This window comes from Hippopotamus amphibius, chromosome 1 (assembly GCF_030028045.1).
Source record: "Hippopotamus amphibius kiboko isolate mHipAmp2 chromosome 1, mHipAmp2.hap2, whole genome shotgun sequence".
Lineage (NCBI taxonomy): Eukaryota > Metazoa > Chordata > Mammalia > Artiodactyla > Hippopotamidae > Hippopotamus > Hippopotamus amphibius.
In genome coordinates this window covers 223,858,702-223,878,546 of record NC_080186.1, presented here as the reverse complement: position 1 = coordinate 223,878,546, position 19,845 = coordinate 223,858,702, and the positions used below count along the sequence as shown (strand labels likewise).

The window sequence follows — 19,845 nt, the reverse complement described above, 5'->3', positions numbered from 1 at the left end:
TAGTAATCATTAGGGAAATGCAAATCAAAACCACAAGAGGATATGACCTCACATCTGTTAGAATGGCTGCCATCAAAAAGGTAAGACATAGCTAGTGTTGGCGAGGATATGGAGAAAAGGGAACCCTTGTGTACTGCTGGTGGGAATGTAAACTGGCACAGCTACTATGGGAAACAGTATGGACAGTCCTTAAGAAATTATCAGCAATCCCTCTTCTGGGAATATACCCAAGGGAAATGAAATCAGGATCTTGAAAAAATATCTGCACTCCCACGTTCATGGCAGCATTATTCACAATAGCCAAGATGTGGAAATAACCTAAGTGTCTGTTAATGGATGAAAGGATAAAGATGTGAGAGGGGTGTGTGTGTGTGTGTGTGTGTGTGTGTGTGTCTGTGCCATTTGTGACAATATGGATGGACCTTGAGGGCATTGTGCTAAGTGAAATAAGTCAGGCAAAGACAAATACTGTATGATATCACTTATATGTGTAATCTAAAAAGCTGAACACATAGAAACAGAAGTAGAATGGTGATTACCAGGGGCTGAGGGGGTGGGGGAATTGGGGAGATGCTGGTGAAAGGGTACAGACTTCCAGTTATAAGTCAAACAGCTGTGGGAATCAAATGTACAGTATGGTGATTGTAATTAATAGAACTGTTTTATATATTTGAAAGTTGTCAAGTTTTTTTTTTTGCTTTTTTTGTTTTGTTTTGTTTTGTTTTATGCTAGATTCAAGTGTGTTTTTGATAACACAAAAAAGTAATCCTTAAAAATCATAATAGTTATCAGGAAAGTACATAATAAAAAGTGTTAATTATCTGTATGAAATAACTGTTGCAAAGTTTGACAGAAATGTACACTTAGAACATGCGGTTATTTAAAAAATAACAAAAACAGGAAAAAAATATAATAAAGAGTAGATCTTAAATATTCTCACCACAAAAAGAAATGTGATTAGGTGATTCACGGAGGTGTTAGCTAATGCTATGGGAGATAAATCATTTCACAATATATGTGTATCAAATCAACACTTTGTACACTTTAAATGTACACAGTGTTTGGGGCTTCCCTGGTGGCACAGTGGTTGAGAATCCTCCTGCCACTTCAGGGGACATGGGTTTGAGCCCTGGTCCAGGAAGGTCCCACATGCAGCGGAGCAACTACTGAGCCTGCGCTCTAGAGCCCGTGAGCCACAACAACTGAGCCCACGCATCACAACTACTGAAGCTCGGGTGCCTAGAGCCTGTGCCACCGCAATAAGAAGCCTGCAAACTGCAATGACGTGTAGCCCCCGCTCTATGCAACTACAGAAAGCCCGAGCGCAGCATCAAGACCCAACGCAGCCAACAAATAAAATATAAAATAAAATAAAATGTACACAATGTTTTATGTCAATTATAACTCAATAAAGCTGGAAAAAATGAAAGCAGGCATTGCTTATAATTCACAATCAAATATGGTATTTAAGGAATTTCTTTTGAAAAGGATTGAAATATTTCTATAAATATGGTTTTGAATTTACTATGCCAGAAAGATACTTATTTTCCATACAAAAGGGTCTCTCTGAATTTCCCCAATGTTCTTAACTTTACCTGTAAGTTAATAAATATATCCATTTTGGAGCTGTGTGATCATCTTGAATGTTTGCACAAACACCCTCTGGGACACATAAAGTGACCTTCGGTTTTATTATGGTCTCATTATAAGCCTGAGGGGCGTTGCCATATGTCACTGGAAAATTGTTTTTCCCTAGATTTTCACTAGATCCCAGCTTCTGTCTGACCTGGTGGTTTGTAGTAAAGGTGTTCCTGAGGTGGTTTCTAAACTAAAAAAAAAAAGAAATTTAGTTTGACTTAATTGTGTTTCGTAAGATTCTAAAACACAGCTAAATACTAAAAGGTATTTTCCTTTCTTTTTTTTTGGCCGTTCCCTGCGGCTGCAGTGAAAATGCAGAGTCTTGACCGCTGGACCGCTGGGGATTTCCCTAAATGTGTATTTAAATTCTTCTTAAATACTAATTTAAAAAGTCTTAGTTTGGACACATGTATGTTAGGTCAAAATGTGGCCCTGTCCACCTCTGACACAGTGATGTACACGTGTGCACAATAGCCGCAACCTTCACAGGCATCTACGCTGTCAATTTAATAACCCAATGTTCCTAAGCTTTCCTTACTTTTGTTTGCTTTGGTAGGTGATTTTTCAAATGTAACAAATTTCTCCTTAGCAAAACCTTTTTAAACAAATTCATTGAACTACTGAATGGTGAGTCCCTTAAGATCACAGTAATCATATTCATTTTTTGTTTTTTGCTGACATCAAACATGGTACTGTCTTATGGGAAAAGATGAATTAATACTGTTAAATTGAATTGTGTCTTTGAGAAAGGACTGTCTCCTCAAGAGTATTTTATTGTTTAGACCAGCACTGTCCTACAGGACTTATTGAAATTATGGACATGTTTTTTATCTGTGCTGTGCGATATGGTAAGTGGCTATTGAACGTTAAAATATGGCTAGTGTGACTGATGAGCTGAATTTTTTATTGTATTTAATTTTAATTTATTTAAATTTAAATAGCTACATGTGTGAGGAAAAAAATTTTTTTTAAATAGCTACATGTAGCCAGTGGTAACTGTTTTGGATAGGTCTAGCTCCATAAGAATTTGTGTTGAGAAACAGCACAGGGTTCTCTCAAATGCCGAGCCCGATTGGACAAGTTCCCTGTGTTCATCTCTTTTTTGAAACAGATTCTGAGGATTTAGCTTGTTTTCCTTTCCTATTTAAATTGACCTGTACCCAATTCATCCACTCATCCATTCAGTCAGCAATATTCACTTAACATTAATTATATGCTACGCACTCTGCAAGATGCTAAGAGGTGAAAAATGAGCAAGACAGGTCCCTGCTCACAAGCAACTTACACTGTAGCAGGGGAAGAAAGCTCAGAAAACAAATAAATGCAATAGAGGTAGCACAGTGTGGCCACAAAGGAAGGGACTGTTGATAATCCCCAGAGAAGACCGGAAAGGCTTTACAGAGGATGATGTGAGCCATGGAAAATAAGCAGGCATTTCCAGGTAAACAGATGAGAGAAGGCATTTGTTATGGGTTGAAACATGTGCCCGCCAAATTCATATGTTAAAGTCCTATCGCCTAGTACCTCAAAATGTGACCTTGTTTGGAAATAGGGTCACTGTCGATGTAATTAAAATGAGGTTATACTGGAGGATGAACCCCTAATCCAAAATGACTGGTATTCTTATAAAAAGGAAAAACTTGGACACACAAACACACACAAGGAGAATACCATGTAGATATTGGAGTTATGCTGCCAAAAGCCAAGGAACTACCAGAATCTAAAAGTGACATCTGGAACAGGTTCTTCCCTTGTACCTTCAGAGGGAGCTTAGGGCTTCTGACATGTTAATCTTAGACTTCTAGCTTCTAGAACTGTGCGATTATAAATTTCTATTGCTTAAGCCAGTTAGTTTGTGGTATGGTAGTCCCCCCTCATCCATGGGGATGCAGTCCATCCGCAGGGGATGCCTGAAACTGAGGACAGTCCTGAACCCTATATGCACCGTGTTTTTCCTGTACATACACACCTATTTTAAAGTTTAATTTACAATTAAGCACAGTAAGAGAATATCCAAATTGCCAGCATCCCTACTCTTGCACAAATGTTACTTGAACACAAGCAATGCAATACTGTGATAGTTGATCTGGTAACCAAGATGGTTACTAAGTGACTAATTGAGTGAGATACGCTGGACAAAGGGATGATTCATGTCCTGGGAGGGATGGGGCAGGATGGTGTGAGACTCCATCATGCTACTCAGAACAGCATGCAATTTAAAACGTATGAATTGCTTATTTCTGGAATTTTCCATTATATAATTTCTGACTGCAGTGGACCGCAGATAACTGAAACCGCAGATTGGGTGGCGGGGTGTGGCTACTGCACTTTGTTGTAGCCGCCCCATTAAACTGATATAGCATTCCTGAACAAGGAAGCAGTTTTGTGAAAGCAAGGCAAATGGCTTTGGAAGGTATTTATTAAAGTTCTGTTGTGTGGTTACCTAACTCAGCATTTTTGAAGGAAGATAATAGAGCAAGCATCAGCCTGACTATGACTATTTCTTTTAGAAATGTTTTTCTACTCTTGAAAAAACAAAAGCTAAGGCTATAATAATGTTTGGGGCAAAACTGGGAGTATGTGTCTGCTAAAATGTATCATGAATCAAAAAATAAAAGTTTACTGGCTGTCATAAGTCAGAAGAAAGTTTTTATTTATTAAACTTGTCTCCCTACATAAAGTAGCTATACCATTGCTAATGAGACCCCCCCCCCCATTTCCTGTATAGATCATATGAAGAAATATATGAGAGATATTTTTTCTATTTCTGATGTATCAACTTTGGGGAGAGGGTTCATGAGCAGGAGCTGGGTGGCTGCAGCTAGGACTGTACTCATCCTGGTAGGATGGTGCCCTAAGGTCCAGCCTCACTCCTCCAACTATCACAGGGATGAGTGAGATTGGGATCTGGGAGGTCAGAGTCCAGAAGGCACGAGTAACATTTTAACTCCTGAAAGCAGCATCCCTTGCAAAGGAAGAATTGTCAGAACCCAGATAGCCTTCTAGCCAGGATTCAGGAGTGAGACAGTAGGGGATTGAGTGTTTAGGACACCATTCTTTTCCTTTGTGTCCATGCAGCAGTAAGTGCCAAGCATTCATTAACTCACAGGAATGGGTTAGGGACAATGAACTGTGAATTGCATTAAGTCACTTAAGTGATGCAAAAGTCATTCTGTGAAAAATGTGAATAACAGTAGAGTACCTTGTAGGAAGTAGATGTAGCCTAACATGGCTAAAGCATAACATGCATGGCAGGTTAGGGTTTGAAGGGATATGTACAAGTGAAGAGGTTGACAAGTGCAAAAGAGCAGCAAGTTTGATATGGGCATCAGGAAATAAAAATGGATCACTTTTGGACATTTTGAGTTTGAACAGCTCTTTGGACATTCAAGGGGAGATGACCAGGAGGCAGTTAGGTATACAAATCTCTTGTTAGGGTAGGTGTGATGCTGCGATTTATAATGAGAAACATTTATTTGTTTTCCGGCACAGAGCTCTAAAAACATTGGAATTTCCTAAGTGATGAGAGCCATAAAGGTATCTTTTGTTATGTTAATGAGGTGACTTTGGGGAAAGCATCTAGGTAACCTAAGGATGGGATGAAGGCTGGTTGCCAGGCAACCAAACCGTGAGATTAGAGGATTGGAACTTTCAGTGCCCCCCCCACCCCACCTCTGGGGAGGAGAGAGGGGCTGGAGGTTGAATGGATGCCAATGACCAATGATTCAATCAATCATGACTACATAATGAAGCCGCCCTAAAACCCTGAAAGGATGGGGTTCAAAGAGCTTCTGGGTGGTGAACATGGAAGATTTGGGGAGCACGGCAAGCTGTGAACACAAATCCACCATTGCCAAAGAAGGACAAATTTTGACTCTTCTGCTTATTGTGCCAAAAATTTCACTGCTTAACATGTTGCATTCCTTGTACTGGGTACATCTCTAGCAACACTTTTCTGACAGCAGAGTGAAGAGCTTTGAGCATTTCATAGTGGAAAATTCTGCTTCAATTTTTATTATTCCGTTAAGTTTTTGAGAAGGACAGGTAGGTCTAAATAGTCAGCCAGGGTAAGAATATAAAACTTCTGCTCTTAAAATTCGCAAATATTCCTATGAATCTCTGTGGGAATAAATTATGTAAGAATGTTTATTCCTTAGAGATTTTCATAAATGTTTCTTTGATGTTTTCTCCAAAACTTATTGAAAGAGGTCAGGGAAACGTTTTTCTTTAGTTTGTTTTAGTTCATTAGAAGATCACAGTCTATACTAAAGGCTGAGAAATCATCCCCCTCCTATCTCACATGTTGTATTATACTCGTATACAGTGCGGTTACAATCAGCAGAATTCCCTGGCACATTGCATGGGTAGCATGACTGAGAAATGAGCAGGTGCTGTTTGTTTGTTTTTTAAGCTCTTTATTGGAGTATAATTGCTTTACACGGTTGTGCCGCTTTTTGCTGTACAACAAAGTGAATCAGCTGTATTGATACATATATCCCCATATTCCCCCTCCTCCCGTGACTGCTTCCCACCCTCCCTATCCCAGCCCTCTAGGTCATCACCCATCATTGAGTTGATCTCCCTGTGTTATGCAGCAGCTTCCTGCTAGCTCTCTATTTTACATTTGCTAGTGTATATATGTCAATGCTACTCTCTCACTTCGTCCCAAACCCAACTCTCTTTCTTTTGGTCTTAACACTGTACTATGTGTATGTGGTTACTTTGAATTACTTTTGTTAGGACCTATGAGGCACCTAGTTGAGTGTCTGGCCAAGAGGGTTGTTAAACAAGAAATGCAATTTATTCTCCCAGGAAAGGGAAACTAGGTGGCTGAGAAACAGGGGTTGGGAGAGACTTTTAAACTATATGTTCCCTTTTTGAAGTAGCTGTTAACTATATACCCTTTTGTACATTTTGAATTTTGAATTATATGCATTACCTATTCAATTTTTTTTTCATCAAATAAGGTTTTTGCTCTAAAAATTATGGTTTAATGACTAACGGAAATAAGTATTAGAAAGACTGTGTTTAAGTCTTGGGTATGCTTTTCTTTTAAAATACTCCCTTTATGCTTCAGTTTAACCTTCATTAAAATTTCTCCTTCGTGGGTTTCCTTTGAAGATCTAACAAGGTAAAACTGTTGAAAGTTCACTTTATGCTGAAAAGCATTATTCACACCTAAGTTATTGCTGAAGAGTGTTAGGGACTGAATGTATCCCCCAAAATTCATACGCTGAAATCCTGACTCCCAGTGTGATGGCATTAGTGGGTGGAGCATTTGGGATGTGATTAGATCACGAAGGTGGAGCCCTCATGAATGGGATTTGTGCCCTTATAAAAGCAATGCTAGAGAGCTGCCTTGTCTCTTCCACCATGTGAGGACACAGCGAGAAGATGGTCATGTGTGAACCAGGAAGCAAGTGCTCCTCATGACACTGAATCTTCAGGCACCTTGATCTTGGACGTCCCAGCCTCCAGAACTGTAAGAAATAATTTTCTTTTTTAAGCCATTCAGCCGGTTGTACTTTGTTATAGCCGCCCAGCAGACTTAGACAAGGGACAATGTGGAGAAGTGGGAAGAGCTTGGGAGTCAAACAGACTAGAACCATCACTCACTGGTTATGTGATCTTGAACTAGTTTCTTAGTCTCCAGAATTCAATTCACTAAAACATTACCGAGCAGGTAGGGACTATTTTATTCACTACTGTGTCCCCAGAACCTAGAATAGTGTCTGACATAAAGTCAGTGCTCGACACGTGTTTTTTGAGTGGGTCTGTCTGTGCTTTAGTTTCTTTATTTGTAAATCATGGAACATTCGGGAATGTAATGAGAGAGTCGTGTTATTTAAATCTAAAATTCAGCTTTTTAGAGCTTGGTTATGTGGCTGCTGCTTCCTTAGGAGCCTCACAGTAATGACAGGTATTTATCATGAGATGATTCTCAGAGGTGAATAAATCTCCATCCTCAGGTCTTCCAGCAGAGACTTCTGGCCATGGTGGAGTAAAGAGGTTGGCAAATGCTCTGCCCTGTAAACAACTAGACAAAATTGTTGGAACCAACCATTTCGGGGTTCTGGAAAATTAACTAAAGGCAAACAACTTGAGAAGTGCTTATTTATGAAAAACCACTGAACCTCAGGTAAGGGCAATATGAGTCTGTGGGGTTCTTGCCTGGGGCTGTTCCCATTCCCATCCCATCTCCTGCTCCGAAGGCACAGATGTTCTCCCAGGGTGGAGCTGGCTGTGGAAAGTAGCAGCTTCACTGCTAGAGGTGGATGACTTGATTTGGAACAAAGGACAGAAAATATCTCCCCATAGTGTGGTCAATAAAAGCAGCAAACCTAATAGAAAATGAATGGGCAGAGTTCATGATTCTGCTAATCTTAGGTTATGGTTCTAGTTGGGAGGAGTGGCTAGCAAGATATATAATAGGGGGACTTCCCTGGTGGTGCAGTGGTTAAGACTCCACATTCCAAATGCAGGGGGCCAGGGTTCCATCCCTGGTCAGGGAACTATATCTCACATGCATGCTGCAACTAAGAGTTCTCATGACACAACTAAGGAGCCTGCCTGCCGCAACTAAGACCCAGCGCAACTACATAAATAAATGAATAAATAAATAAATAAGTAATTTTAAAAAAGATATATAATAGGGATATATCCTGGCAATAAGAGAGCCATAGAGAGGCTAGACAAGCTCTCCACACATCTCTGGCTGATTGGCAGTCTGCACGCATGCCCAGGGGAGACCTAGAAGCCTGGTAAGAAGTAAAATCTTGGACAAATTTTAAAGATTCCTGAATTTTGAATATACTCCAAAACCTACATACAGGTCCATTGGTAAGAGTGGGGAACCTTACTGGTTTGAGGCGGGTTATCACAGCCTTGGGCTAGTCAGTGGTCGACTATCAGTCTATGCAGACAGAGGGGCCACACCTAGAAAGCAAGCGGAAACACAGAAGGAAGAATTAAAAAAAAAAAGAAAACCAGCAGGGACATAATGGCCACACATCACAGGAGAGACATGTCTACGGTCCCTTGGCTCCAAATTTACCCTTGATTGTCAACTCTGTGAAAAAGAAGCTGAACCTTTTAAATAATTTTTCTACTCCAGATGGCACAATGTAAAATCTTTCAATAGGGGGTGATGGAGAATCATTGCAATAGGACAGGTTTCACCAGAGTCTAGCTCCTACAGTGTATGTGGTTGCCCACCACCATGCTTCTGCAGCATGGGCAGCTTCCCCAGTACTAGAATCCTGTACAGCATGTCCCACAAGCACATAAACATCTTGAACAACGTTACCAATCAACTTGACTTAAGTGATATTTACAGAGCACTCCATCTAACAACCGCAGAATACACATTCTTTTCAATTACACACAGAATAATTTCTAAGACAGAATATATGCTAAGGTCATAAAATATGTCTCAGTAAATTTAAAAGAATTGAAATCATTCATAGTGTGTTTTCCAAATACAACAATCAAATTATAAACAAGTGTCGGAAAGAAATTTGGATTTGTAGCATAGTGCTTCTGGTGGGACCTTTACCTCTGAACAACTTTCCCCAAATTTCCCTTGGAGAGGATGTATCCCCACAGTGCTTAGAGGAACATATGTAGCATTAAATGGTAATATTAGAGAACAAAAAGTCTCAAATCAATAATGTAAGCTTCCACCTTAAGAAACTAGAGAAGAAGAGCAAATGAAACCCAAAGTAAGCAGAAGTAAGGAAATAATAAAATCAGAGCAGAAATCAATGAAATAAAAATGAGGAAACAGAAGGCAAACATCAATGAAACTAAAAAATGCTTCTTTGACGAGACTAACAATATCAATAAATCTTTAGTTAGATAAACCAAGAAAAAAAAAAGGCACAAATTACCCATATCAGGGTTGAAAGAGAGAACATTACTATTGACCCTACAGAAATTGAAAGGATATATTAAGGTATTATATGAACATCTTTTTTTTTTTTTAATTTAACTTAATTTTTGGCTGTGTTGGGTCTTTGTTGCTGCATGCGGGCGTTCTCTTGCTGTGGAGAGTGGGGGCTACTCTTCACTGCAGTGCATGGGCTTCTCTTCTTTGGAGAAATGTCTGTTTAGATCTTCCACCCAGTTTTTGATTGGATTGTTTGTTTTTTTTGGATATTGAGCTGCATGATCTTTTTTTTCTTTGGCTGTGCTGTGTGGCCTGTGAGATCTTAGTTCCCTGACCAGGGATCGAACAAGGGCTCCCCGCAGTGAAACCACGGAGTCTTAATCACTGGATTGCCAGGGAAGTCCCACGTGAGCTGTTTGTATATTTTGGATATTAATCCCTTGTCCAGTTGCTTCATTTGCAAATATTTTCTCCCATTGTGAGGGTTGTGTTTTCATTTTGTTCAGGGTCTCCTTTGCTGTGCAAAAGCTTTTAAGTTTAATTAGATCCGATTTGTTTATTTTTGTTTTTAATTAGGTCCCAATATCCCTCATGAACAGAAATATTTTTTTAAAGCTCTTTATTGGAATATAATTGCTTTACACTCTTGTACCAGCTTTTGAGGTACACCAAAGTGAATCAGCTGTATTTATATATATATCCACATATCCCCTCCCTCCCACGACTCCCTCCTACCCTCCCTGTCTTGGCCCTCTAAGGCATCACCCATCATAGAGTTGATCTCCCTTTGTTATACAGCAACTTCCCACTAGCTATCTATTTTACAGTTGGTGGTGTAAATGTGTCTATGCTACTCTCTCACTTCGTTCCAGCTTCCCCTTCGCCCCCCACCCCTCCAACCCTGTGTCCAGAAATATTAAAATTATTTAAAAAATATTAGCCAAGGGTGGTGGTGGTCCGGTGGATAAGACTCCAAGCTCCCAATGGAAGGGGCCTGGGTTTGATCCCTGTCAGGGAACTAGGTCCCCCATGCATGCCACAACTAAAAGTTCACATACCACAACTAAAAGATCCTGCATGCTGCAATGAGGGTCCTGTGTGCTGCAACTAAGACCTGGTGCAGCCAAAATAAATGAATAAATAAATATAAAAATTTAAAAAACATATTAGCCAAATCTAACAACATACAAAAAGATTACACATCATGACTAAGTGGAACTTATCCTAGAAATATCACATGGCCATCTCAAAAATTATTATGAATATACAGTAATTAAGATAGTGTGATATTGGTGTAAGGATAGATATACAGATTAGTAGAACAGGATTGAGAGTCCAGAAATAAAACTCTTCAACTTGTGGTCAATTGAATTTTAACAAGATGCTCAGACAATTCAATGCAGAATGTATAGTCTTTTCAACAAATGTTGCTAGAAAAATCTGATATCACGTGAAGAAGAAGAAGGAGGAGGAGGAGGAGAAGAAGAAGAAGGAAAAGGAGAAGGAGAAGGAGGAGAAGGAGAAGAAGAAGGACAATGAAAACAATGACCTTTCCCTCACACCACACATAAAACTTAACTAAGAATGAATCAGAGACCTAAATATAAGAGCTAAAACTAAAATACCTAGGGAAAAAAAAAAGGCGAAAATCTTTACAATCTTGGGTTAGGCAAAAATTTCTTAGATGTGACAATAAAAACAATCCTGGGAATTCCCTGGCAGTCCAGTGGTTAGGATTTCTTGCTTCCACTGTCAGGGGCATGGGTTCCATCCCTGGTCAGAGCCAAAAAAAAAAAAAAAGAAAGAAAGAAAGAAAGAAAAAAAACAACCCACAATCCGTAACACAAAACATTGATAATTTGGACCTTATCAACATAAAAAGCCTTTTCTTTTTAAGAGCTAGTATTAATAAATGAAAAGACAAAACATTGATGCATGTCCAAAAGGAAATGAAAAGACAAGTGACGCCCTGGGGAGAAATATTTGCAAGTCATACATATGATATCAGATTCGTATCCAGATTTAAAGAACTCTTACAACTGCATAAGGTGAGACAAACAGCCCAATTTAAAAATGACAAAAGGTTTGAATAGACATGTCATCAGAGAAGATGTATGCATGGCTATGAGCACATGAAAAGTTGCTCAACATTACTAGCTGTTAGGGAATGGAAATTAAAACTATAATGGTGCGTCATTATTTACCCACTAGAATGGCTATAATCAAGAAGGAAGATAATACTAAGCGTTAGAAAAGACGTGGAGCCACTATAACCCTCATCGTTGCTAGTGGAAATGTAAAACTGTACAGCCTCTTCGGAAAACAGTTGGGCAGTTTCTTAAGACATTAAACAAACTTACCATATGACCCAGCAATTCCACTCCTGGGTATCTACTTAATAGAAGTGACACTTTCACATGAATGTTCGTAGTAGCATTACTCATAATAGCCCCAAGCTAGAAACAATCCAGATGTCCATCAAATGTCGAACAACCACAATGTTGAAAATTCATGCAATGGTCTACTGTTCAGCACTAAAAAGGAATAAACTACTGAAATGCTTTCCAACATGAATGAACCTCAAAAACATTGTGTTCAATGATAGAAGCCAGACACTGAAGACTATGTATTGTATAACTAAATTTATACATAATTTCCAGAAGAGACAAATGTATAGAAACAGAAAGCAGATCAGTGGTTGCCAGGAGCCAGGAATTATTGGAGTTGATTTACTTTACTGGCAACACTTTTTTTTAAGCTCTTTATTGGAATATAATTGCTTTACACTGTTGTGCCAGTTTTTGCTGTACACCAAAGTGAATCAGCTGTATTTATACATACATTTCCATATCCCTTCCCTCCTGCGGCTCCCTTCCACCCTCCCTATCCCAGCCCTCTAAGTCATCACCCATCATTGAGTTGATCTCCCTGTGTTATGCAGCAGCTTCTCACTAGCTATCTATTTTACATTTGGTAGTGTATATATGTCAATGCTACTCTCTCACTTCTTCCCAGCTTCCCCTTCGCTCCCCGCCCCCCACCCCGCGTCCTCAAGTCCGTTCTCTGCATCTGCATCTTTATTCTTGCCCTGTCACTGGGTTTATCAGTATCATTTTTTTTAGATTCCATATATATGAGTTAGCATACAATATTTGTTTTTCTCTTTCTGGCTTACTTCACTCTGTATGACAGACTCTAGGTCTATCCACCTCATGACATATAGCTCCATTTCATTCCTTCTTATGGCTGAGTAATATTCCATTGTATATATGTGCCACAGCTTCTTTATCCATTCATCTGTTGATGTGCGTTTATGTTGCTTCCATGTTCTGGCTATTGTAAATAGTGCTGCAGTGAATATTGTGGTACATGTTTCTTTTTGGATTATGGTTTTCTCAGGGTATATGTCCAGTAGTGGGATTGCTGGGTCATATGGTGGTTCTATTTTTAGTTTTTTAAGGAAGCTCCATACTGTTTTCCATAGTGGCTGTACCAACTTACATTCCCACCAACAGTGCAGGAGGGTTCCCTTTTCTCTGCACCCTCTCCAGCATTTATTGTTTCTAGATTTTGTGATGATGGCCATTCTGATTGGTGTGAGGTGATACCTCATTGTGGCTTTGACTTGCATTTCTCTGATGATTAGTGATGTTGAGCACCTTTTCGTGTGTGTGTTGGCCATCTGCATGTCTTCTCTGGAGAAATGTCTATTTAGGTCTTCTGCCCATTTGTGGATTGGGTTGTTTGCTTTTTTGGTATTAAGCTGCATGAGCTGCTTGTATATTTTTGAGATTCATCCTTTGTCAGTTTGGCAACACTCTTGAGATGGCATGTGAATATCTGCTGCTAAGGTTCTCAGAGCGGCCCCGGTCACTTCCCTTCCACAGATTTCTTTGTGCTGTTCTTCCTGCAAGCCCGTTAAATAAATACCTTAGTCATCTTCTTACATATTTGCTACTTTATTTAGAGTAGCCAAAGCCTGTTCTAAATATGCCCTAGTTACACCCCTTCTCAAGTTTGGTTGTGCGATTATTTCTTCACTCCATCACTGTTTACACTTTCCTCTCTGTTTAAGCTAGCTAGAATAATTTTTTAGTAATTAAAAAAAAATTATGCCAATGATAGTGTTCTAGAACTAGCCCACTAGAGACATCATGAACTAATTGAGAGTTCTGGATATTGAAAGAAGAGGGTCATGTGGCTTAGCAAGGAAAAAACTAAAAAAACTAAGAAAGTGTCTGCTGGGGGAGTTCCCTGGTGGCCTAGAAATCCCTCAAGTCCCGCAGCGTGGCCAAAGCCTGGCAGTCCAGCGGTTAGGCCTCTGCACTTCGCTTCCACTGCCGGGGCCCCTGGTTCTACCCCTGATTGGGGAATTTAGATCCCGCAAGCTGCGTGGCCAAAAAAAAAGTTTCTGCTTCATTTCTGGAAAAGTTCTATTTCAGAACACCCCATACCATATAGTAAATCCCTTACATACGAACCTTCAAGTTGTGAACTTTCAAAGATGTGAATGTTCATGCCAGCCCCTGTATGCCAGCTGTTGTACTGTACCACTGTACTTTTTAAGGTACTGTACTGTAAGATTAAAAATGTTTATTTTTTGTGTTTGTTTTTTATATACGTGTAATCTGTGTGAAAAGTATTATAAACCTATTACCGTACAGTACTATACAGCTGATTGTGTTAGTTGGGTACCTAGGCTAACTTCATTGGACTTACAAACTAATTGGAGTTATGAACAAATTGGACTTATGAACATGTTCTTGGAAGGGAACTTGTTCGTATATAGGGGACTTACTGTACACACACAGGGGCGCTCATGCATCTCACTCCTTTTCTGATTCTTTCTAGTACAGCTGATTAATCTTCCTTCCAGTGCTTTCTTGCTGCCTTAGGACTACAATCTGCACTTCTCCTTCAAAGATAGGGCTACTTACAGATCCTTCAGTACCTAAAAGTACTTCTAAATTATTCTCTACTGTCAACTTTCCTTTAAAATTCCATAGAGTAGGTTTGTTGCAGATCTCGCTTGTTTGAAAAGCACAACAAGAAGACTGAACAAAGGCACCAAGGCCTGTTCTTGTAAGGACAGTCCACACTCATCTGCACACCTTCCCAGCTGAAGCATTCTCTTCCTGCCACTGTACTCTCCAAAGTCACCTCCTGGTTCTAAAGCCAATACTGTACATGCATAAAATTTTAATGTATATCTTTCTCTTTTTTGTTGTTAATTTATCTACTAGAGTTTAACATTCTTATTTTTGGTTTCTGCTTTGCTCTTGTGGGCCTGTTCAACTTGTGGGGAGACCTTTTTTCCTGTACTGCAACTTTGTCTTATTGTTTTAGAAGATGTTGGGTCAGTAGGCAGATGAATCCAAGGGGCCTTGTGATGAAGAAATATCTGCAAATTGGGGCCATGAAAATGATTACAGAGATTGGAGACAGAACATAACAGCATGGAGGCTGGAATTCTAAAATGAATCTCAGAGGACCTGGGTGGAACAGCCTGAAATTGGCCAGAGTGGCAGAACTAGGACATGCCAAGGGGTGGGAAATTTTGCTGAGAGATTCACAGAGGAATCAGTAGAAGTGACAAGGACACTGTGACCTTTGCTTCTCTAAATTGGCTCATGCAGCTTTTGTAGTCACATTATATCTACCAATGGGCACCTTTTATTTCTGATTTTGTCATCTTTGCAGAATTTGACACTTTTTATCATTCTTTTCTCCCTACTCTTCAGTTTTTCCCATTAAAACTTTTTCCTCCTTTAACTTTTGGGACTGTCCTCCCTCCTAATTTTCTTCCTGGCTTGGTTGTATTTGTTTTTGGCTGTTTGTTGTGTTTGTCCCTTTAGTGTTGCCCAATGCATTTCTCTTGCTACGTACGTGTCTGACAGAGCTGTATCTACTTTCAAGCTTAAATCACATACTTTATCTTAGTTCTAGACATTTTCCTTAAGTTTCATTTCAGGAACTTCATTTCAGTTCATATGGATGTCAATATTTTTTGCTCCTTCTTTACAAATCTGCTCTTTCTTCTTATTTTTGGTCCTAAACTATGGCACTATGACACAGTCCCTCAGGCCAGAAACAAATTCCTCCCTCTGCTTTACCATCAACAGTATATTACTAAATCTACTAAGTACCTCTTTACAACTTTCTAAACCAGTGTTGCTCAAAATGGGGTTCTTGGATCACCAGTGGCACCATCACCTGGGAACTTCTTAGAAATCGAAATTTTCAGGTTCCCCCTCCAGATCTACTGAATCAGAATAACTGGGGTTGGAGCCAGCAATCTATTTTAACATGCCATCCAGGTGATTTTGATGCACACGAAAGTCTGAGGACCAGGGTTCTAAACAAGTGGTAGTTAATCCTGGGATCTATGGTTGGGCTTGAGGAAGACCAAAAATCACTTGTAATTGTATCTAAGACCAAGTGTATGTCCATATATATTTTTCTGAACGGATAGCTTTCTTTCCCTTTCATTCTTTTTTTTTTTTTTAAGATTTATTATTTATTTATTTTATTTTTGGCTGCACTGGGTCTTCGCTGCTGTGTGCGGGATTTCTCTTGTTGTGACGAGTTGGGGCTACTCTTCGTTGTGGTGTGGTGGCTTCTCTTGTTGCAGAGTATGGGCTCTAGGCGCACAGGCTTGAGTAGTTGTGGCACTCAGGCTGATTAGTTGTGGCACATGGGCTTAGTTGCTCCGTGGCATGTGGAATCTTCCTGGACCGGGGCTCAAACCCGTGTCGCCTGCATTGGCAGATGGATTCTTAACCACTGCACCACCTTTTATTCTTAAATGGGTTCAATGACCCTAAATTTGGGACTGTTCCTTGCTTTCTGTTACTACCACCACTTACCCTTTGAATCAGTCCCTTTGCCTCTAGCTTCCACCCTTTTCAATGTGTCTCCACGTTGCAGCGACAATAATCATTCTAGGAATCTGACAGTCACTCTCATACTCAAACGTCTTCAATGGCTTCCAACAATTTGTGATAGTGACCTCAGCATGACAAACAACATCTTTCATCAAGGCTTATTTTTTAAGTGTATCTCTAGTCATTCTCAGCCTTTGGTCTAGCAATACTAAACTTTGCATATTCTTGACCTCACTTGGCTCTCATACCTTTCTGCCTTTGTATATTCTTCAAACTCAGTCTGGAATGCCCTTCACTTCTCCTCCCTTCCTCCTTGCCTGGCTAATTCCTATTTGTTCAAGATTCAGTGCAAGCAACGTCTCTTCTGGGAAGCCCTCCATTGGCATTAAGTTTAAGTGGCCTTCCTATATGCTTATCATATAGAATTATGGCCTAATTCTCCCTGTGCTTATCCCTCTGGTAGTAGTTCTCAAACATTTTGGTCTTAGGACACCTTTACACTCTTAAAAATTATTGAGGACCGTAAGGATTTATGGGATGTCTATCCATATTTATCATATTAGAAATTAAATCTGTGACATTTAATATATAAAAAAAAATCTATTTTAAAATAATCATAAACCAGTTATGTAATTATATAAATGATGCATTTTTTCAGTCTGCTCCCGATGGCTATGGGGGGGGGTAAATGACACATTTTTATGATAAAGTGATATTTTCCAAAAAAGAATTTTGAGGAGAGTGGTATTGCTTTACATTTTTCAAAGGTCTTTGATGTCTTGCTTAATAGAAGACAGCTGGATTTCCCTATTTGTGCATTCAATCTGTTGTGATATGTTTTGGTTGAAATATACGAAGAAAATCTGGTCTCACACAGGTAAGGAGTTAGAAAGGGGAAACTATTTCCATAGTCTTTCTAGGTAATTCTAGATATGCTTGTTTGATACAACATCAAACTGGACATGTGGTAAGTTTCTCAGAGTGCAATTTCAATGTGGACTGGATCTGAAACCATACCAATTAACTTTTTGTATTCTGTTACATTAAAAGCCATCGGTCTATCTTACACTTTGAGGACTCTTCTTGATTTTGATTTTGTAATAGCATGCGTTGGTTATTTTGAAAACAGTGGTTCACTGAGTTGTAGAGATTTTCAAATGGTCACTTGTTTCATTATACAGTGTGAAAAAATACATTTGCTAGTATCACTTTTATTAGCAGAAAAGTCTGAATAATGGAAAGCTGTCAAGCTCAAGATGGTGCATACACATTTTAAAAAATGTGGATTTTTGTGTGAAAACACGATCACATAAGTGCTTTTTCTGAAGATGTCCATCCTACTTAGGCATGCAGCAGAAGTACTTACCATTTCTTCACACATATTAAAAAAAGGTATATGCTAGGGTGAAAATTTAATAATATTAATAATTTTTACTCCTTTGTCAAGGACATTAAGTTAAATGAGCTTATTTTAAAAATCATAAGTTTTGTATGCTATGAGTGCAAGGAGGTGAATACAAAATACCACTGGTAGTGCAGTTTGACACCACTGTCTTGAGTCCTGCTAAGGTGCCAGAAGTCACTCACTGTCGCTTTTACACCATTAGTGCAACTGTCAACAAAGTGAAAAAAATCAACAGAGTCTTCGTATTATGAAAACGGTTTTGACCTTGCAGAATCACTGAAAAGGCCTCGAGGACCCTGCAGGTTCTGCGGATGACATTTTGGCAACAGCTGCCCTAGTTTCACACACTACTGTTACCTGTCTTTCATTAGGTTGCAAGGTCTACATGGACCTTCTGTAATTGTTTTTTATGTGCTCTTGCCTAACAGTGTCTGGTACTTAACACTTAATAAATATCAACACCTGCAGAATGAGAGAATAAAAGTTATAAACGACAACCGCATAGCTTTCATCTTCCTGCCTCCGTCCTTAATTCCGTCTAAATTTACATGTTTTGTAAAATTTCCCAAATTTTTTTCACAATTAGGACGCCGGCCAATTTTTCAAGTAGTCGGGGCGAGGGAGCTGCCTGTACCTAAAAATGAGACGTTACAGTTCGATCAAATATTTATCTGCGATGCTCGAGAGTCATTCCTTCACAGCTCCGCACCAGCAGGCCAGGCCTCTTGGTTTCGCAGTCCTACCTAGCGTAAAGACTGGAAAGAGCTGGGTCTCGCACGTTTGCAGGAGCACGAGAAACGGATCGAGTGCTAGCCGGGAAAAAACTCGCTCAAAGTCTTGGCGGGCAGAAGCCCAGCACGAGCTACAGCTTCAGGTATCCGGGAGCCCGAGGCCACAGCCTCGCGAGATCCGCTGGGTTGCCGGGGCGACGCTTCCGGCTGGCGCGCGCAGCCCTGGGAGCAGGGGAGTTGTGAGAAGGGCGGCTAGACCTGCCCGCTGCCGTGCATTCGCCCGCGGGAGCGCGCTCGCGCGCAGCGCGTGCTCCGCTTTCCAGGCTCCGTCGCTGACGCGTCGTAGACGTTGAGGAGGGAGGTAGCTGCAGCGGAATCGGGATGAACAGCGGCGGCGCCTTCGGTTTGGGCCTAGGCTTCGGCCTCACCCCTACGGCGGTGATTCAGGTGACGAATCTGTCGTCGGCGGTGACTAGCGAGCAGATGCGGACGCTTTTTTCCTTCCTAGGAGAAATCGAGGAGCTCCGGCTCTACCCCCCGGAGTAAGTGCTCGAGCTCGGCTGGGGGAGGGGCGCGGGCGCCGGAGAGACCTGGGGAACCGAGGCGTGGGGGAGAGCGCGGACGGGGGCGCGCGGGCTCCGTCACGTGACCGCTGGTGGCCTTCGGTGCCCATGTTTGATTTGGGCATCGCGCGGCCCCGGCCCCGCGCGCCTGCTTGCCTTGTTACTCGACTTTGGAGGGGGGGTTAACCTCTGCACAGAACCCTTACAGAGGAGTTGGAGAGGGTACCTTTTCGTGCCTCCTGGACTGTGGTCGCCGCCGGGTCCTCGAATCCAGTGCCCCTCCTCCCCCCTTTTTTTCCCGGACTTAAGATGGCCGCAGGTGGGCCCGGAATAGTCCTCATGGCAAGCGCCTGGGAGCGTCTTTGCGATGGAAAATCGCGGAGACGGCGCCTGCGAAACTGTCCCGTTCTCAGGGCCTCCGTGACGGGCCGTTGTTGCTGACAGAGAAGCCCGCGGCTGATGACCCATGGAATCAGGGCTATGTTTGTTCCTAGGCCTGTGTTCCCAAATTTAGCATCTTCTCGGTTCATCGAACAGAGCCCATCCATGTTGTTTAAAGATCATGTCTGTTCACCCTCTGGCAACGGATTAAAATTTCCTCCCAGAAGGTCACACTGTCCTAAACCTTCCAGAAAAAGTAATCGTCGGTGCAGGATTGTTCCTGCTGTACACTTTTAAAAGTCCAGACCTCCGCTGGCATCCAGTTCTCAGACTCTTCCCAAGTAGTGTATTTTGA

At 40.8% G+C, this 19,845-nt stretch overlaps 1 protein-coding gene across 2 annotated transcripts in view; it reads left to right on the top strand.

The window, feature by feature from the left end:
* Positions 1-18,821: 18,821 nt before the first annotated feature.
* Positions 18,822-19,845, top strand: part of SREK1 (splicing regulatory glutamic acid and lysine rich protein 1) — a 42,193-nt gene continuing 41,169 nt past the window's right edge. For both annotated transcript variants that reach the window (XM_057742141.1, XM_057742132.1), the window contains exon 1: positions 18,822-19,088. In XM_057742141.1, coding sequence (XP_057598124.1) covers positions 18,928-19,088 — 161 coding nt within the window. In that variant the 5' untranslated portion in view covers positions 18,822-18,927. The remainder of the gene's footprint in view (positions 19,089-19,845) is intronic.